This window comes from Myotis yumanensis, unplaced genomic scaffold (genome assembly GCF_028538775.1).
Source record: "Myotis yumanensis isolate MYYU_CA2020_CCGP unplaced genomic scaffold, mMyoYum1.0.hap1 SCAF_6, whole genome shotgun sequence".
Lineage (NCBI taxonomy): Eukaryota > Metazoa > Chordata > Mammalia > Chiroptera > Vespertilionidae > Myotis > Myotis yumanensis.
The window spans coordinates 42,483,514-42,502,503 of record NW_027223757.1 but is presented as its reverse complement, the minus strand read 5'-3'; the positions used below and the strand labels follow the sequence as shown (position 1 = coordinate 42,502,503).

Below are 18,990 nucleotides of genomic sequence, written 5' to 3'. Positions count from 1 at the left end.
AGGACAATAAAAAGAGAACCTGGCTATGATGAACACCTGAACGCTGCCTCTGTGTCATTCCTTCTTCGCCGACTCTGTCCACCCCTTTGGGAACCTCTGGACCTGCTGGAGCTGGACCCCAACATTCCTCTTCTTAAAAGGACTTCAGTGAGATGGGCTAAGAGTCACACTGGAACTGCCTCAATTTAATGTAATCCTCTCTTTAAAGATCTTATCTCCATATACAGGTACATTCTGAGGTTCTGGGGATTAGGATTTTAACATACATTTTGTTGATTACCCAAATCAGCCCTTAACAACCAGCATGTTTCAGAAAGTAGATTCCTACAGGGTTATTTACCAAACATTCAGAAGTATTTTTAAAAGAGCTAAGTCCCTCGCCCACCACGCGGGCCCCTCCCGGCGAAGAGTGAAGGCCTGGGTTCCGGGTGCCAGAGGAAAACTGGTGCCAGCAGCCAGGGGAAGCGGCCCCCAAGGGGCCCCAGATTGCGAGAGGGCACAGGCCGGGCTGAGGGACCCACCCGAGTGCGCAAATTTTTATGCACCAGGCCTCTAGTATTATATATAAAAAGTTATGTTTACTGAACTTTGTTTCTCTTCAGATATTTTATATTATTTATACTTCAAATTTCACTAATGCTATTAATCAACTTTCATTTATTTAATTGCTAGTTTATATTTTTAATACTCATTAATGAAAATGGAAGTGATGAATTTTACTCTTTTGTCTTTTTAGAGATTTCTTGACATTTTCATTCACATTTCTGTGTTAGGTTTAATATTTTCATTTTGCACCATATTTTCAGTTGCTGTCTCTTTTATTAAACTAAATTCATCCATATCTAATTTCATGCATTTTTAGTTGCAGATGAGTTACCATGCTTATGTATTGAGAAGGTTGAATTATGGTTGTAATTTTTAAAGTGACCTTGAAACTTCAACTCAATCCAAAAAGGATTTCCAATTTTAAAAAGTTGCTTTTGTGAGTATGAGTCAGTTTGTGTGTTTTTTGTTTTGTTTTGTTTTTAATATATTTTTATTGATTTCAGAGAGGAAGGGAGAGGGAGAGATAGAAACATCAATGATGAGAGAGAATCATTGATTAGCTGCCTCCTGCTTGTCCCCTTACTAGGGATTGAGTCTGCAACCCAAGCATGTGCTCTGAACTGGAATTGATGCTCTATCCACTGAGCAAAAACTGGCTAGGACCAGTTTTTGTTTTCTTCATTTGTTTCAACCACAATATGGCCAGGCTGATGCCAACACATTTAAAGATTAAAAGCTATGGATATAAATATATCAGAAAATGTTCTTGGTTTTTATAAGTATAAATAGATTTAAATATTTATCCAAGTAATCTACATTGTTTTTAAGTTTGTTGATATTATATGACATAAATATACATTCAAGCTTGAATATTTCCTTCAGCAATTCCATAATAACTTTATGTATAATTTATAGATAATACCTCACAGAATACTTTTCCTTTTTAGTTTTTATAATTAACTGTATTTTATTTTCATTTTAAATGAGTCCTTTTACTATAATTTGACAAATCACTTATGTAATTAGCTAGGTAACATTCCAAAATAAACTCCATAAAGCAAAGTATGCACTTTGTTCAGTAAACTAGAAGGAAGATAGATAGGTTTTTCAGTTTAATAGTTGTTCCTTATTCTAAAATTTGATAACACTGGCTGGTTAAATAGAAAAATACACTCACACTCACATGCACATATATATTTTCTGTAACTATACTTTGGAAGTCTGGTTTATTCATTTGCTTTTTTAAAATTTTTAAATATACTGCTGTGTATTCGGTAATCCACTCTAAAAATATGAGCAACTATCTGAAATAGAAGTTGAAAGTTCTATGGATTATATAGAAGGTTATTTGTGATTAAAGAGAGTTGGAGGATTGACCTATTTAGAAAACAACATAGGTCTCTCGTATAAAAAGCTTGATAGACTTAATCTACTCTTCCTGAGTGACCTTGTCTGTGGAGAAAGAGGTCTGGCACCGGCATCCCTATTACGGAACGTACTGAACAAAAGTAAAGCTTAAGCTTCTGCAAGCAGACATAAAATGGAATGAGACAATCAGACCCTTTATCCACCCAATGTGGGGCTCTAACTCAAAGATGGGAGTTATAAAAAAATAAAATAGTTAGGTACCAAATTGACTACCTTGATAGAAGAGAAGAAAATTAATTACCAATATGATTGAGACAGTACATAAAAGATAACTCAAACGTCTATACTAAATTGTAATGATTATTACATACTAGGAAGTGATGAATACTAATCAGAGGGATAGCTACATATGACTTTGCTATTTCTACTCTAAGTATATACAGAAGCTTCTAGTAGAGTTTTGTGTCAAATAAAAGATGAGGTCATGTGGAAAGTAATTTTAGTTAAATACATAAGTGTTAAGGCTACAATACATGCAGGTTGTTTCTCCCACTGCCTTTGATGGAGGACAGTACACAGTAATAAAATCATATCACTGTCTTATCTATTCTTATTAGCACTGCCACCTGGAGGGAACCCCATGCTGCCAAATGGTAGATACTTATTTATGTTTGTGTATGTTGGCCTGGGATTTGGATCATTTTTAGCCTCTATGTGTTTAAAATATTCTTCCTATATTTCCTCATGGGTTTAAGTGGGAGATTAACAGGTTATCAGCATATCACACATGTACTCATATACTCAAACTATTCTTATCACACTCATAAGATTAAATTTAGCTTTATTGAGGAATCACTTAACACATGCTTGAAATGATCATTTTTGGAAATCAACTTCAAAGGATGGTTCTTGAAAACTATTTAAATCAATCATACTATGCACAGCATTCTGTTTTTTCTCTTTTTTTGTATTTCTATTGGATTTTGTTGTTGTTCTTTGGGTTTCATTACATATATTATTCTTCTGTGGAAGTATTTTGGGTGTTTCCTCTTAAATTTATTATTGTTTAATTAGTGAGCCAGAATCTATTGTCTTGCATCTATTTTGTTTCATTGTATAGTACTTACTTTAGAAAATATATTTTGGTTTATAACTAAATCACTGTCTTAAATAACACAAAAGACTAACTACAGAAAAACAATTTTAGCAAAATTGTGTATACTGTTATAAGTCACAGCAACTTGCTTTAGCATATAAATTAACAGTCTGCCTTAAACCTTGTATTGAGATGTTTAATTACCCTAAAATCTCACTTTTCTCACCTTTTTGATGGATTTCACCTAACCTATCCATCAGGGATATAAGAGTTTAAATAACACTATGTACTTAAAGTGCTTAACACAGCATTTTGCACATAATAAGTTCTCAGTCAACAGTAGTTCTTTAAAAGCTTCTAAGAATATGTGTTATTTCTATTATCAGTAGCAATATTGACCCAAGTCTTCCTTTAATAAATTACAATGTTAGTGGAAATTATCCCATTATGTAAACATAGCTGCATAAAAATGAGATTTAATACATTTTCATGATTGATCTGAATATTTCCTTCAGCTATCTACACTAATAAAAGAGAAAGATGCAAATTGACTGTACCTTTGTGATGCCCACCAGCCAACCAGGCGTGAGTATGCAAATTAACCCAACAAAGATAGAGGGCTAATTTGCATATGCAGGCGCCAAGCGGCCGGGGGTGGGGCGGGTTGCCTGCATTGTTGCCATGGCACCGCCCCAGCTACTCCGGTCCTCTGGGCAGCATGGGAAGGCGGAAAGGCGGCTCCGGGCCGGAGCAAAGGTGGTGCTGGCAGCCAGGGGAAAGAAGGCCCCTTCTTGCATGTGTCTTCATACATCAGCCTCTAGTTCTATAATAACTCTTTATGTATAGTTAATACATCTCAGAATTAATAATAAATATATTATTTCATTTTCTTGGGATGAATCTTCAGCTAAAAAGTTTTGATAATAACCTGGTGTTTCATAGCTAATTGCCTTTTATAATTTCATTAATGTACTCTGCTCATCTGTTGAAACATTTACAGAGTGCCTTTCTGCCAATACTCGTACTAGGGACAAAGATATATCTAACACTATGACTCAACAAGAGTCATAAAGAATACAGAAATGAACCAATAGAATGCATAATTAAAAACTGCCAAGATTGGGTATATATACTATGAGGACATTGAACCTGTCTAGGGAAGCACAGATAACATGCCAACTGAGTCTGCCTTATCAAGAAGAATTCATCAAAGCTCCATTAATGTTTCCTAATTATATCAATGGAGATACAATTGGGTTAACTGGCCAAATTGCTATGAAGGGGAGGATAGGAATGTATATCCTGTTAGAAAGAAGTTTGTTAAAGAAGAATAAGGAAGACATAGACAACTGAACTTTGCCTGTTAAAGTTTTGTAACCTGTGTTATTAATCCCCTTTCATCTTAGGAGTAACAGTGAGCTATATACGTCAGTTAATTAAGTATGGTTTGAAATGGCCCGGTTTGAGATTTAGAAAGACCATTTTGGGTGAAAGAAAGTTAACTAGAGGAAAGGAAGTTAAGATCTAAAAGACTTAAATATGCTTAAATGTTGTCAGGTAAAGGGAGTTTTGAGGGGGGAAAAAAGTATGTGGTGGAATCCAAACCATAAAATAAAGGACTCTCTATGGGATAAAGGGTACCAGACGGAAAGGGAAGAGAAGAGATTACAATATAAAAAGAGTTTTGCTATAAGGCTTTGGATTGGTCTTTGACTTTGTTCCCATACATGTTTTAATTTTTTTTTTTTTTCTGTGAAACAAAGGCAAGACCAGCTGTAAGTCATATCCTGAGGTTTGCATCATCTCTCAATAAAGTTTAGAAAACCTAGAACAGGTTCTGGCAAGGTGACAGACAATAATTTGTTCCGATAATTTGACCAGCAACACTGTGACTGATTTGAATCTTAAAGGAATGAGAACTACTTCCTCTGATTTTCTGTCATCCCACCTCTCATCAATTAGGTTACGCCTCAGCTGTCACACCATTTTATAATTCTTAGTTTACTTGTCACGCATTAGGAGACTTTAAGCTTTGTTAGGACAGGGGCATGATTCGTTTTTGGTTCATTTCTGCCTGTTCAGTGTCAGACATGGTCATTACACCACGCTGGTGCTCCGTCAATATGGGGATGAAATAATGAGTGAGTAAATGAGTAAGCAAGTGAAGCATCCATAGGATGAGCTGAGACTTAAAATAAGACTTCCCTGCCCCTGAGCCCCCCTTTGTGGAAAGGTCTCAGGTGATAATCCATGCAGGTTAATGATGCTCTTTCAGCAAGGGCTCAAGATACTTTTGCGAACCTGGCTCAGTAGGGTTATTAGGTCAGGTTACAGGGAGGTAGGGGAGGAGAGGTAGGATGTTTCCATATTCCCAAAAGTTATAAATAATACAAAAAATAAAGGCATAGATATAGGAATGCAGTGACTTATGTGGCAGTCCTAGCATAGAGTTACTATGTTTCGCCATTGATTGATTACATAAACTTGCAATATAAGTAAAATCTGTTTGTTAAAATCAATTTATGAATTTTCTCATTTATTCCTCATAACATTCCCCTGCAATTGGCAGGAAAACTTTTTATTTGATAGGGCCAAGAAATTGTGGCATATTCAAGGTTCTCCATTGACCAAATGAGATCAGGTTTTCTAATTTTATTTAAATTTGGCAAAATGACAATAAAATATATTGCTGATTACTATTATTTGTAACAGAAAACAACAAACAACAACTGACACAAAACATTCAAGATATCTCATTTAAGGAATTAAATGTAGGGACTGGAGACTGTCAGTGATTTCATAGAGTGCAGGATGAACTATCTAATACTGGTTCAACTCCCCAAAAAGGGTAACTGCTTTTTAACTGCACCAAAAAAGGGTAACTGTTTTTAAACTTGCTTCCCATCATATTATGTTCATTTATTTCGTGCCTCTCTCTTATTCCTTGTCTAACTCTCAGTAACACCAAGAAGACTAATTCCCTCTGTTCCATTGCCCTTCCCTTCAGATATCCTGTTTTAAGAGTTTGCAGATGCTTTCAGATAAAACTGCCAGAATTATTCCAAGGACTGACAGGTTTGCTAACAACCAAATGTTTACAGATCACTGCACTAGCCTCAGCTCCACCTTTGCTATGAACCACATATGGCTTCAGTCCTGTTTTCCTGAATTAACTCTAATTTCCTAATGACCAAGGTCAGATGAGTCCAGATAGGGCTCAGCTGTTCTTACCTAGCACATATGTTCCAGTATTGTTGGTAATTTATTTACTGTAATAAAATATTAAAATGCAAATCTCAGCCAAATTCTCCTTTATCAACAGAGACCTTGGTATGGGCTTTTTTTCAAACCACATATTAGGAAATATTACCTGTGACTTTTTCATAACAAAATAAGGAAGATTATTATGGCATTTTAACAAAATATTGAAGTTAACGTTAGAAATAAAATTGGACATGTGGAATTCATTGAAAATGAATAATTTGAGTAAGTACCAAATATGAAAAATAATAAAAAAGTACTTGCTTTTTAAAGATATTTCACCATATTTATTCTTTCACCAAATTTTAACTAATTTTACCAGACATTATGGTCTGGGAGCTGAAACATTTTTTTCATTAATAGTTTTAGATAAAAAGAAGTGAGTTTCTAATATAAAGTACTTTTTAGGTTTCTTCAAGATGCTTTGGGTATTGTACAACCTGCCTTAACTTTATTAAAGAATCTGAGTTGCAGTCAAGATAATATTATATACTAGAGGCCTGGTGCATAAAATTCATGCACGAGGCAGGGATGTCCCTCAGCCCGGGCCTGCACCATCCTCAATCTGGGACTCCTCACAATCTGGGACTGGTGGCTTCTAACCGCTTGCCTAACTGCCTGCCTGATTGCCCATAACTGCTTCTGCCTGCCAGCCTGATCACTCCCTAACCGCTCCCCTGCTGGCCTGATTGATGCCTAACTGCTCCCCTGCTGGCCTGATCACCCGCAACTGCCCTCCCCTGCCTGCCCGATCGCTCCCAACTGCCCTCCCCTGCCAGTCACCTAGTGGTGACCATCTTGTAATGATGTGAGGGTGGCCATCTTGTGGTGGCCATCTAGTGGCTGCCATCTTGTGATGATATCACAGCAGCCATCTTGTGACAACGCCATGTGATACCACCTAGGCTTTTATTATATAGGACTAGTAGCCTGGTGCATGAAATTCGTGCACATTAAAAGGGAATTAATTGCCCTAACCAGTTTGGCTCAGTGGATAGAGCATCGGCCTGCAGACTCAAGGGTCCCAGGTTCAATTCTGGTCAAGGGCATGTACCTTGGTTGCAGGCACATCCCCAATGGGGAGTGTGCAGGAGGCAGCTGATTGATATTTCTCTCTCATCAATGTTTCTAACTCTCTATCCCTCTGCCTTCCTCTCTGTAAAAATCAGTAAAATATGTTTTTTTTAAAAAGGGAATTCATTAGCAGAGATATTTTAATATTGCTATTTGCCCTTTCTCTATAATAGAAGTGTGAGAGATGAAAGGAAATTAGTAAAATGTATATGAAAATAATATATAAATTTATTAATAAATAAACAGTAACAAAAGGATATAACAACAACAGAGGCATGATATAAAAATGACAAAAACATGATATGAAAAAAACAAAAACATGATGTGAAAACAACAAAAACATGATATAAAAACAACAGTGATGCAAACAATGACTGATAAAGTGATTAAACTTATTCTAATATCTCCCTGTACACCACATTAAGAGCGAAAACACTTTCAGAGTGCTTGACTAATTTCCCTTGTGATGAAGTATTTAGAACTTTAACTGTAATGTCACATGCTCTTCAAACTCAAGAGAAAGCAACATATAACTGACCATGTGCGAAAACGGGTTCAGGTAGGAATATTCCTACTCTGTCTAGAGTTTGTCCTTGTAATTTATTAATAGTCATCACAAATGCTGGCATCACAGGAAACTGTCATCGAATCCATTTAAATGGTAGGCCAGTGTCAGATGGGGACAAATTAATTCTTGGAATCAGAACAACATCTCCCTCGGCAGATCCTGTTAATACTTCAGCTTCGATAATGTTAGGTTGTAATCTTTTGATAATAAATCTGGTACCATTACAAAGACCCCATTTACTATTGAGATTTCTCAATAGCATGATGACTGCACCCACTTTCAATTTTAATTTATGACATGGCATTTCTGAAGGAGTAATACTATTAAGAAATTCGATGGGAAAATTTTCCTTTTCAACATCATCTATGGAATCATTCAAATATGTGTGAAAATCTCCAAGTATATCTAAAATTTCTTCATTTAATTTCGAACATGCTCATTTTTGGACAAAATTTGCATGTTTAGATATATTTTTAATATTATCTATAGATATACTATTTCCAAAGGTAGCTTCAATAATAGATCCATTACAAATCATTTCACAAGGGATTTCAATAATATCCATTCCTAAATGAAATTTGCTATCAAGTTTGCCATCTCCAAGTTTTACTAACCATCCACTAGAAGCAGAATCCTCTGATCTCATATTTGTTGTAAGAGACAACTTTCTGAAACATCCCCAAACATTACAGTACTTTAAACTCGTTTGTACTATGGCCAATCATATAGCATGAGGTACAATACTGAGACATTGTCGAAAATCCCTTCCAAGAAGGAGAACTTTCCCACCAAATACAGCATTCAAATTTCTCTTAGTAATCTGTCTATGGCGTTTATAGCATGACTGGATGCCATGGTGCATTCATCAATAATGAGAAGTTGGGCCTTTTTAATAGTTTTAGAAACTTCACTGTTTATATTGAGTCTAGAAATTGAAGTTTCATTTAATGGAATCAGTAATTTATATTGGGAATGAAAGGTGCTTCCACCGAGAAGTATATTTGCAGCAATTCCTATAGACGCTGTGGGTAAAATAGTACCACCATGACTTCTAATATAATGTATTAAAACTTTATACAGATATGCAGGTGAATAGGATTCCTAGCTGGCAGGCCCCTGACAGCAAGCTGGCCACCTGTGGATTCCTGTCAGGGTCCGGGGTGCAGGTGAATGGAGTTTCTGGCTGGCAGGCCACTGACAGCAAGCTACCCAACAGCAGGTTCTGTGAGGAATGGGGCTGCCTCCTCCCTACTGTCAGGGTCTGGTTTGAAGGCTGGACTCAGTACTTCCACGCTCTGCTCCAAGGGCGGGTTCCTGCCTGAAACCTCACCCTGAGGGCAGGTTCCTGCCTAAAACCTCGCCCTCCGAGGAAACAGTTGGGAGAGGGCACAGCCGTTTCCAAGACAGCCCCTGCAGGACTGACTTTCTTCCGCTTGGTCGAGCTTCTGGAAGTGATGTTACACCCAGGGTTTTTATATAAGTAGATAATAAACCATATTACAAAATAATTATTTGTGCTATTGATGTTTGTGGTTATGATATTTTAAGCAGTATATATGTTGAAGATTTTCTGTCTCATTCATGGAAATAAAGTTTCCTCTAGAATATATTTAAAATATTAATTTTAAATTCTTACTTCCAGAGGTCAGACAAATTTGTTCTTTTCCTATCATATTTTTGGCTTTCTGACAGATTTATAAAAACAGGTCCAATGAGCACAAGATGGTTTCTGAAGTTTAATTTATACTTGACAGCATCAAAATGAATTGAGGTGAAGAATGTATTTGTGTACTCAAGAAATTTAAGCCAAAGGTATTTTTTTAAAAAAAGAATATGACATTGTATTTATAAAATATGTTGCTCCAGATAGGTGAAAAGATCTATGCAAGCAGAGTACTAGTAAACCTTTGTTTTATTAAATCTCATAAACTTCTCAAAGGGGATAGAAACAAAATTTCAAAACACTCTTCTTATAACATCTTAGAAGTTCTAAATCTCTCTTAAATGCTCTGGAAAAAAATGTTGCCTAAAACCATTACTTATGTGAGATCTGCAAAGAACTGAATAATTTCAGGTTGCAAACTTTATTTAGAGTTAAGGGAAAAAGTCTTTTTATTTTGAAAAAATATTTTTATTGATTTTAGGGAGAGAGGAGAAGGAAGTGGAATAGAGAGAAATATAAATTGCTTGCCTCCCAGGAGTATTCCAACCAGAGATCGTACCCACAACCTAGGTATGTGCCCTGACAGGGAACCAAACCAGAGACCTTTCAGTGCACAGGACGATACTCAACCAACTGAGCCTCAGCAACCAGGGCTATCCTGAAGTTTTAAATCATTAGCTATATGTTTTAAATATTAAGGTATTTATACTAAATGTTCTTTTTAAAGCACAAAATCATTTAGCATCTGTGAATTTTAAAAAGCATTACATTTCTTATTCTTTGTAAATTCTTGAGAAGAATCTTTCTTTTTTCATTATTTTGTTGATGTTACATAGTCCAGGAAAAATGCTATTATAAAAATACATTGCCTTATGAACTGGTTTTATTTGTTTTGTGCTGATCTAGCAAAAATCAAATCAGCTTACAAGCCTCAGCATTTTGATACAATAAACAGTGCTAAACATTGACATCCTAAATCCATTCGCTGTAACACAGAAAGAAAATTGTCTTTAATGTGGGCACAACAGAAAAAAGAAGAAAAAGAAAAAGGAAAAGAAATTGTTTTGAGTATTCAGTGTGATGGGATTCAGTTGCATGAGGAAATAAGATGATTTTATTTAGAACATTTTAAATATGCTATTCCTCTGTAGTGCTTTGACTTCCTTCCATATGCATTCCAAGCAATGTTTCTGAGATGTCATTTAATGTATTTCCTTTACATTACCTGTATAAATTACTATGTATGGCATAACTCTAAGGATGATATTTAGAAAGGCTTTACATTTTTTTGCCAAAAAAGTAATTTTATTATATAAGTAACATTCTTCTATAAAGCCATGATGTCACAAATCCTATCATCATTTTTCTCTTTATAAATCTATCTACACTGGTAATTTTTTTCTTACCAGTGAAATTTCTCATCTGTGAAATTAAGGAGTAAAACAAGATGCTCTTTAATTTAATTTGCACTAATTTAATATTTCTTTTACTTGACGACTCTATGTGAGCACCTTCTCTGTTATGCTCTAATTTGTCATTATCTCATTTCTCTCTTTACAGAGAATTATATTATTTCACTAGAGGCCTGGTGCACAAGTTTGTGCACTGTTGGGGTCCCTTGGCATAGCCTGCGGGAATCCAGGAAGGAGCTGCTCCCACTCATCCCAGCCCCGCTCATCCCAGTCAGCTGAGCAGGGCTCCCACTGTGGGAGCGCACTGAACACCAGGGGGCAGATTCTGCATTGAGCGTCTGCCCCCTGGTGGCCAGTGTGTGTCATAGCAGCTGGTCGGCCGGTCACTTGATGTTTAGCTTATTACCTAACTTTGATTTTTCATATTTCTCTTAAATAATACGTTTCTTCTGGAAAGACTTTGTAATAAATTTGGCAGCACAATGCACAGGGCCAAGCTATATATCCCAAATTCTGAGTCATTGCTGGTGTTCTGCCTCGGTCCTCACTTTGCATATTTTAGCTCAGCAGCTTAGTTTCTGCCAATGGTTTTATCATACCCTTTAACAGTGATCAGTGCTATTTCATTGAATGAAATTAACCATAATAATAAGAGATTGAGCACAACATAGTACATGTGTTTCTCTCAACATGTCCTATCTTCCACCAACAAACTTTTGTTCACATTGCAACTTGATATGTCCTTTCTTCTAAGTTTACATATAATATTCATACTCAACATATTTATATTTGACTAATTATATTTTTATTTATCTCTTTCCTGACATTAAATGCATTTTGATTCCTAATCTTTAACTTGTGCAGTTCCATTATCTTTGAGATCCTACAGTTTATTTTACTATGAAGACATTCAACAGTTTTCTGTTTTATTAAAAAGAAATCTGAGGTTTCTTAATTTCTCATTTCCTTACACAATAGATTAGTCTATAAATATAATTCTACATGAGTTTAATATAAATATTTTGAATTCAGAAGTCAAGCCAAATTACAGTATTTTAAATTTTCTTTTATTCTACTTGTGACTCACCTTAGGAGAAACATTGATTGTTCTTTCTTTCTCAGGCATGTTAAATCTTTTTTTTTTAACTGAAAATCCCCCATTGTTGTTTAAACATGTTCAAATCTCTTCAATCCTGAAAATCTTACTTAAACCAAAATATTATATGCCCTGCCCTATATCTCCTCTTCAGTGACCTACTTTCTGATTTTTGTTTTCTTTTTGGCAGTTACTGGTTTCATTTTACTTTCCCATTCTTTAATCTATTTCAATGTTATTTCTAAGTGCTTCACACCATTAAAGTAACTTTTGCTAAAATAACCAAGGAACTCTGTTGCCAAATCCAAAGATATTATTCTATTCTCATTGTATGCATTTTTTTTTTTAGCAAATCACTACAGGTGACAACTTCCTCAATGAATATTCTCTTGCCTTGATCTCTGCAGCACCACAGTTTGCAGATTCTATTCCTTAATCTAAACTTGATAATTCTTTTTTTAAATTTATATTTAATGTTGAAAATATTACAGATGTCCTCTTTTTTCCCCTATTGACCCTCACTTCAGCCTCCCCCACAGGCCTTCACTGCACTATTCTCTGTGTCCATGGGTTATGTATATGTGCATATAAGTTCTTTGGTTAATCTCTTCCTGCTCCCCACTCCCCTTTCCTCTGAGATTCTTCGTCAGTCTATTCCTGCTTTGATGTCTCTGGATCTATTTTGTTCATCAGTTTATTTAATTCATTAGAGTCCACATATGAGTGAGATCACGTGATACTTGCCTTTCTCTGACTGGCTTATTTCACTTAGCATAACACTGTCCAGGTCCTTCCATGCTGTCTCAATGGGTAAGAGATCCTTCTCTTTTACTCTTTTTATGTCTCACCTGCAGGCTCAGTCTTCTCTGCCAGCCATTGTGGAAAGCTTGACCCTAGAACTCCCCTTCCTCTATTACCATTTTCTCCTCCATCTGCTACTTTGTCTTCTGTATCCAGGAAGACTCCAAGATCTATATATTTTGTCTTAAATTTTCCACTGAACCTCAAACTTACATATCTAACTTCACATAACTGACCCATTTAGAAGATGTTCCTTAGGTATCTCTAACTTAATATGTTATCTTTCCTCCCAAATACTTAACCTTCTTTCTGGTTGTTTCTCTTTCTCTCTCTCTCTCTCTCTCTCTCTCTCTCTCTCTCTCTCTCTCCCTCTCTCTCTCTCTCCCTCTCCATGACTCAAGTTTAATCAGAAAGCAAGGCATTAACCTAAATCTCTTCTTTACTTCCTATATTCCAATAATTACCAAGTGTTATCCATTATACACACACACACACAATCTTGGATACTTACATTTCTTTCTATTTCCCATATACTCTCCTAATACATATACTGTTTCTAACATAGACTATTGCTATGTACCCCTAATTACCTTCTTACATCTAACTTTGCTACTGCTGATCTCCATATAGCAGCCTCAGTGGTCTCACAATGCGAATGTGATTGTATCCCAAATCTGCTTCATACCTGCTTCCGCTTCTCACTGCTCCTATAAGAAAGGCAAATATCCATGATCTCCTTGCATGTTATATTTTTGCAACACCTGGAATCTGGACAATATCTAGAATTGTTTCCAGCATATGTCAGACATTATATCAGAGTAATTCAATAAACATAATTTAAATAAAAAAGTGCCTTGGCCCTGTCAAAGCATAAGTTGCACTGGATAAATTTAAATAGGCATAGAAGACATTGATTGCTAATGTTTTTATAGCTAAAGCAAAGCAGCTAATTTAGGCAATGTATGACTTATACAGGTGAAAATAACTTTTTGTTCACTTTCTCATTCTCTGCTTGGTTTTGGCCACCCATGTTCTGATCTGTATTATCACTCCCACTAAAGATGTTACATTTTAAATTTTCAGTTGATGTGTGTACATTTTTCATCACAAACATTTTTAGTGTCATCCTTTATTGAATTGTGTTTACCTCTTTTCAGTCACAAGTTTACTAAACCAAAAACTGCATCCAATTTTATTTTTGTTTACCTAAATAATTGTAATCTGCAGGTACACTATAATTTTGACTTTTTTGTATTTAATCCTCACTTAATGCAAATATTAGGGAAAATTTTTCTTACCTTTGAAAGGAAATGAACTTGTTCTAACTATTATGTTACTGATTATTAGGATTACAAGTTTGGGCTGCTGTTCGAGGTGTTTCAGCTGCTCTCTTTTAGAGTTTGAGCCATTGTCCTGTTAGCATGTTTCTGTTTCCCTGGAGAGCAAAGGTTTGCATTTCTTACCTCTCTTAGCCCTAATGCTATACTTGCTTTTATATAGCACTCACTTGCCTTTACTTTTTTCCTCCAGTAAAGTTAGGATTTCTCTTCCCATTTTATCATTGAAACAGTGAAAGAATTTTTATAAACATTGTTGTGCACATGCCTTTTTATGTTTTTATTAATGTTTAGAGAAAGGGATGAAGAGAGAGGAATAGAAAGATAGAAAAATAGATGAGAGAGAAACATCATGTATTGGTTGCATCCCACATGCCCCCTTCTGGTGATCAAGCCCACAGCCCGGGCATGTGCCCTTACCAGGAGTCTAACCACGATCTTTTGGTTCCTGGGTCGATGCTAAACCACTCAACCACACTGGACGGGCTACACCTGCCTTTTAGTAGAAGTCATGGTAATATCACATGTATGGCCTGGCCCATATAGAATTAAAAGCATGCTTATGCTATAAAAAAATTGCATATATATTTATTTGAAAATCATTTGGCTGTTTTAGCTTTTAATAACAGTGCAACCAGTATGATGAATATCTTATATTTATAACTTCAATATTGTAATATATAAGAATTAAACTATGGTAAGGGATTGACAGAAGAGCTTTCCATAAGAAGATACTAACCTTTTTCATGTTTATGTTGTACCAGTTCCTTCTGAATAAAGCCCATTTCTTTCCCTTAGTAATGAAATCCTAGTAAAGCCCACTGAGAATTTGCAGTTGCATATAAAAACTATTCAATTTTTATTGGTCCAGATATCTTTAGTTTGTTAACGCACCTAAATGATAGATTTTCTGTTGTCCAGAGGCAGGCTGTTTCTCAGTGGAAATGTAGTCATTCTTATTTGTAACATCCTTATTTGTAATGAATTACTCTCATCTCTTTGACCTGTATCTTTGAGTATCCTTGGGGGTTGACATGACATCTGTCTTATAGTCAACCAAATTGGGAAAAATAACCTCTTGAAGTTTTGCAGTGTCAATCGGTGTCCATTGTCTGTCTCTATCAAATTAATGTTACTGTAATGTTGAAAGACAAAATTATACACATGAGGCACTCATGTGAGATATAAGCACAAAAGACCCTCCTTATTAATCTTGTTTACTTTCCTTTTTATTACCTTCTGTGATTTTCTACTTGTGCATTTTTGTGCATTGGGACACAGTTGGAATATTTGTTGAATAAATCGGTACTATTCCTGGAAATATATGAGGAATTGCTATGAGAAAAATTTTATACAGATTTTGATTTTCTGTTTAGATGTTACTATTATTAATAATACAATTAAAGGTAGTATGAGTAAAGTAAATATAGTCAGTCCATCTTAATATTGTAGGATCACATGGAAACTAAGGATTGTCTTTCTTATGTGTTTTATCTTCTCCCAGAAATCAAAAATCTCCACATATGACAAAATGTGGGCCTTTATGAGTAGCAGGAGGCAGTCAGTGCTCGTCAAAAGTAATGAAGAAGGAATCCAGCGAGTCCTCACCTCTGATTATGCTTTCCTAATGGAGTCAACAACCATTGAATTTGTTACCCAGCGGAATTGCAACCTGACACAGATTGGTGGCCTTATAGACTCCAAAGGTTATGGCGTTGGCACCCCCATGGGTATGTTTTATGTCAGCCACTTGTTCTTTGCTCATTAATCTCAGTTGCTGTGAGAAGGGGATAAAAATGGTGCCTCCATAGGACATTATGAATTTTGTTTTTAATGAATGCATCTTGCTACATTCTGTTACTGTGGAAAATCAGGGAAACAATTTAGACATCTGCTTCTGAATGGATAAGTAACAAAAGAAAATTTTATTTCTACCAAAATGGTCAGTAGACATTTTTACTGAATCAATGTTGAAAAAATTCTACAGCATCCCCCTAAAAGTTCTTTTGAATCTGACATTTAAAAAAATGTTTTACAGATGAAATGAAGCTTTCGTAACTTTAATTTTTTTTTTCAAATTTGTGGCTTATGTGTGTGGTATTTGAGTTAGAAAGTTAATGAAAAGAATGAGCAACAAGTGGTTTAGTTGAATATTTATTTGTTTTGTTTAAGAGAAGATACATATAGTAAACTATTCCTGTAACATAGTTAGAATATTTGACATGCAGGATTAATTATTTTTAATATCCCCATTTCTTCCATATGACAAAATTATTTTTAATAATAATTATGAAATGAAATAAAATAAATTGCCAGAAAAGACAAAAACTAAATTTTGTTTTATTGAACTTTATATCCATATACATATATATAAAGATATGTATAGAGAGAAAGGGAGAGGCAAAAGTATGTTTATGGTTGTAAGTACACAAAACAGAGTTTATTCTGGTATTATAAATTATTAGTTATTGTACTATTTTCTATATGAAATATAACAGGGCCTGCAGTCATTGGGACCTAAGTTATTATTTGTTGAACAAATGAATTCTACATCAATACATATGATGGAATATCAAGATTTATAAACAGAAAAAATATCTTTTAGAGGTAGCCATCTTATATTATTAAGTGTGATGACCTCATTAAACTAACTTGAGTAATGCAGAGTAGTGAGAATTGAGTAAGATTTGGGGAGGATGTAAAAGGACTTTGAAGTATAGCACATATATTTTTCAGGAATAGTTACAGAATAGAACTCATAATTTCCAAATTTCTAAAATAAGTAATTTTGACCTATACTTAATATAAAACTTTAAACTGGAGTTTCTTTATTTGCTTATTTGTTTTATAAATACAATGTACCAGTGTACTATCTTGCTTTGAGGAAATGTTTGGTAAAGATAAATCAAAATAGTATATTATAAAAATCTCAAAATCCAACTGAGATGTTTCAGATATGAGGACTATTTTAAAAAGAAAAATAATAGTTGAATTAGTTGTAAGAAAGCTCTCTGTTAGAGTTTATTGCAACCATATATAGAACAAACTTTGATCTCTCCTTATCCTTAGTCCTGTTTAGTAAAAGTTATTGACTTATCAAGAAAATATAAATCAATTCAAAGTAATACATATAAAGTTTATTTTAATGTAACTTTAAATTGAGGAAAATACTAGGGACAGCACTTGAAATTTCTATTTTCTCTATTAAACTTACAGATATGATCAGAACAAAACAAACTATAAGTCTTAGGATGTAGATTTTTTTTCTTTTATCTGTTCAACTTGGCTAATAGATCAATTATTGACTTCTGAAGAAAGCTGAGTTATTTTGGAAAATGTTTATTGATATTAGCAAGGTCACTTTCATAAGAAACATAAAAATCAAGTTGGTTTATATATCTGAGTGGAATTATTTTTTTGTAGTTTGTAGATTAGTGTAATAGTGTAATATCTTGGTGTTTTAATTAAAATAACTTTTAAAAAATTAGGCAACAGCACATGATAAATTTCTAACTTTTATAAGGATCTTGTCATTTTAATGTGAGTTTATCAGCACATATAAATAAAAATTTAAAAAGTCTGAATAACACTGTGACTTAGCAAATATGTAGGTGAGGAATAATATTATAGAGCATTCTACTTTATATTCATTGCCAAATAACATTGACCTTAAATTTTTTTAATGTCACATTATTACTAAAAGGTTATTTAATGCATTTAACATATATTTTGTTTTTAGACTATGAATGAGATAAAAATTGAACACTATAATATAATTTTAAAGGAATGAATATTCAAATCACTCTCCTGTAGGTATCACAATATACTTTTTATTTCTCTAGTTCAGATAACATTTCTTCTCTTTTACCTGATAGCATTAAGTTCTTAATGTTAGTGAATTATACTTCATTCATTCATAATATGACATAAATCCAAAATTATTTTGGGTTCTGGCTCAGTTGGTTGGAGCGTCATCCTGTGCACCAGAATTTAATGGGAGCATTTCTACTTTAGGTCAGGTACCTAGGTTACAGGTTCATTCCCAATTGGGGAGCATACAGGAGACAACCAATCAATGTTTCTCTCTCTCTCTCTCTCTCTCTCTCTCTCCCACTCTCTCTTCTTCCTCCCTTTCTGAAAAGTCAATAAAATTATTTTAAAAATTAATTAACATAAAATAAAATTATTTTAACTCAATACATCAAATAATTTTATTTGGGGAAACAGAATTTCACATTTTATTTCCCCAAATACATTACTTCTGAGAAAAAGATGTTAAGCACTAATTTATGATTTGCTATGTCATACCACTGATAGATATATGGCTTCATGAGTTACTTATATTTATTTAGTCACTAATAAACATAATGACATACAATGCTAGTACTTGAATGAGATTCTGATTTACCAAAACTTTCAACTAACATCGTAGTCTGCATTTCTCAACTAGTTAATTAGCATTTATCTTTTATGTCATCATTGTTCAAGTATATTGGTGATTATTTATAATATGTTATATTTATTTAGTTTTAAATTTTTGTTAATCATAAGGAAAAAAAAACAAAATAAAATAATGCATTTAGATGTGAACAAATTTTTATTGGATGATCTCGATCATTTGCTGCAAGAGTTAATGAGATAAATATATTCAAAGGGTAATATGGTAATATGGGATCAATCTCTAGAAATTTAAATCAATACCAGAAATTCCCCAAGAGTTTGTGCTTATATCTGCAGGAGCCATAATCCATAATGAAAATTTTAGCTC

At 34.3% G+C, this 18,990-nt stretch overlaps 1 protein-coding gene across 4 annotated transcripts in view; it reads left to right on the top strand.

Annotated features, from left to right (window-relative positions):
- The window catches only part of GRIK2 (glutamate ionotropic receptor kainate type subunit 2), a 560,389-nt gene that overhangs the window by 511,906 nt on the left and 29,493 nt on the right, over positions 1–18,990 (top strand). For all 4 annotated transcript variants that reach the window (XM_070418015.1, XM_070418017.1, XM_070418019.1 and 1 more), the window contains exon 14: positions 15,727–15,952. In XM_070418015.1, coding sequence (XP_070274116.1) covers positions 15,727–15,952 — 226 coding nt within the window. The remainder of the gene's footprint in view (positions 1–15,726; positions 15,953–18,990) is intronic.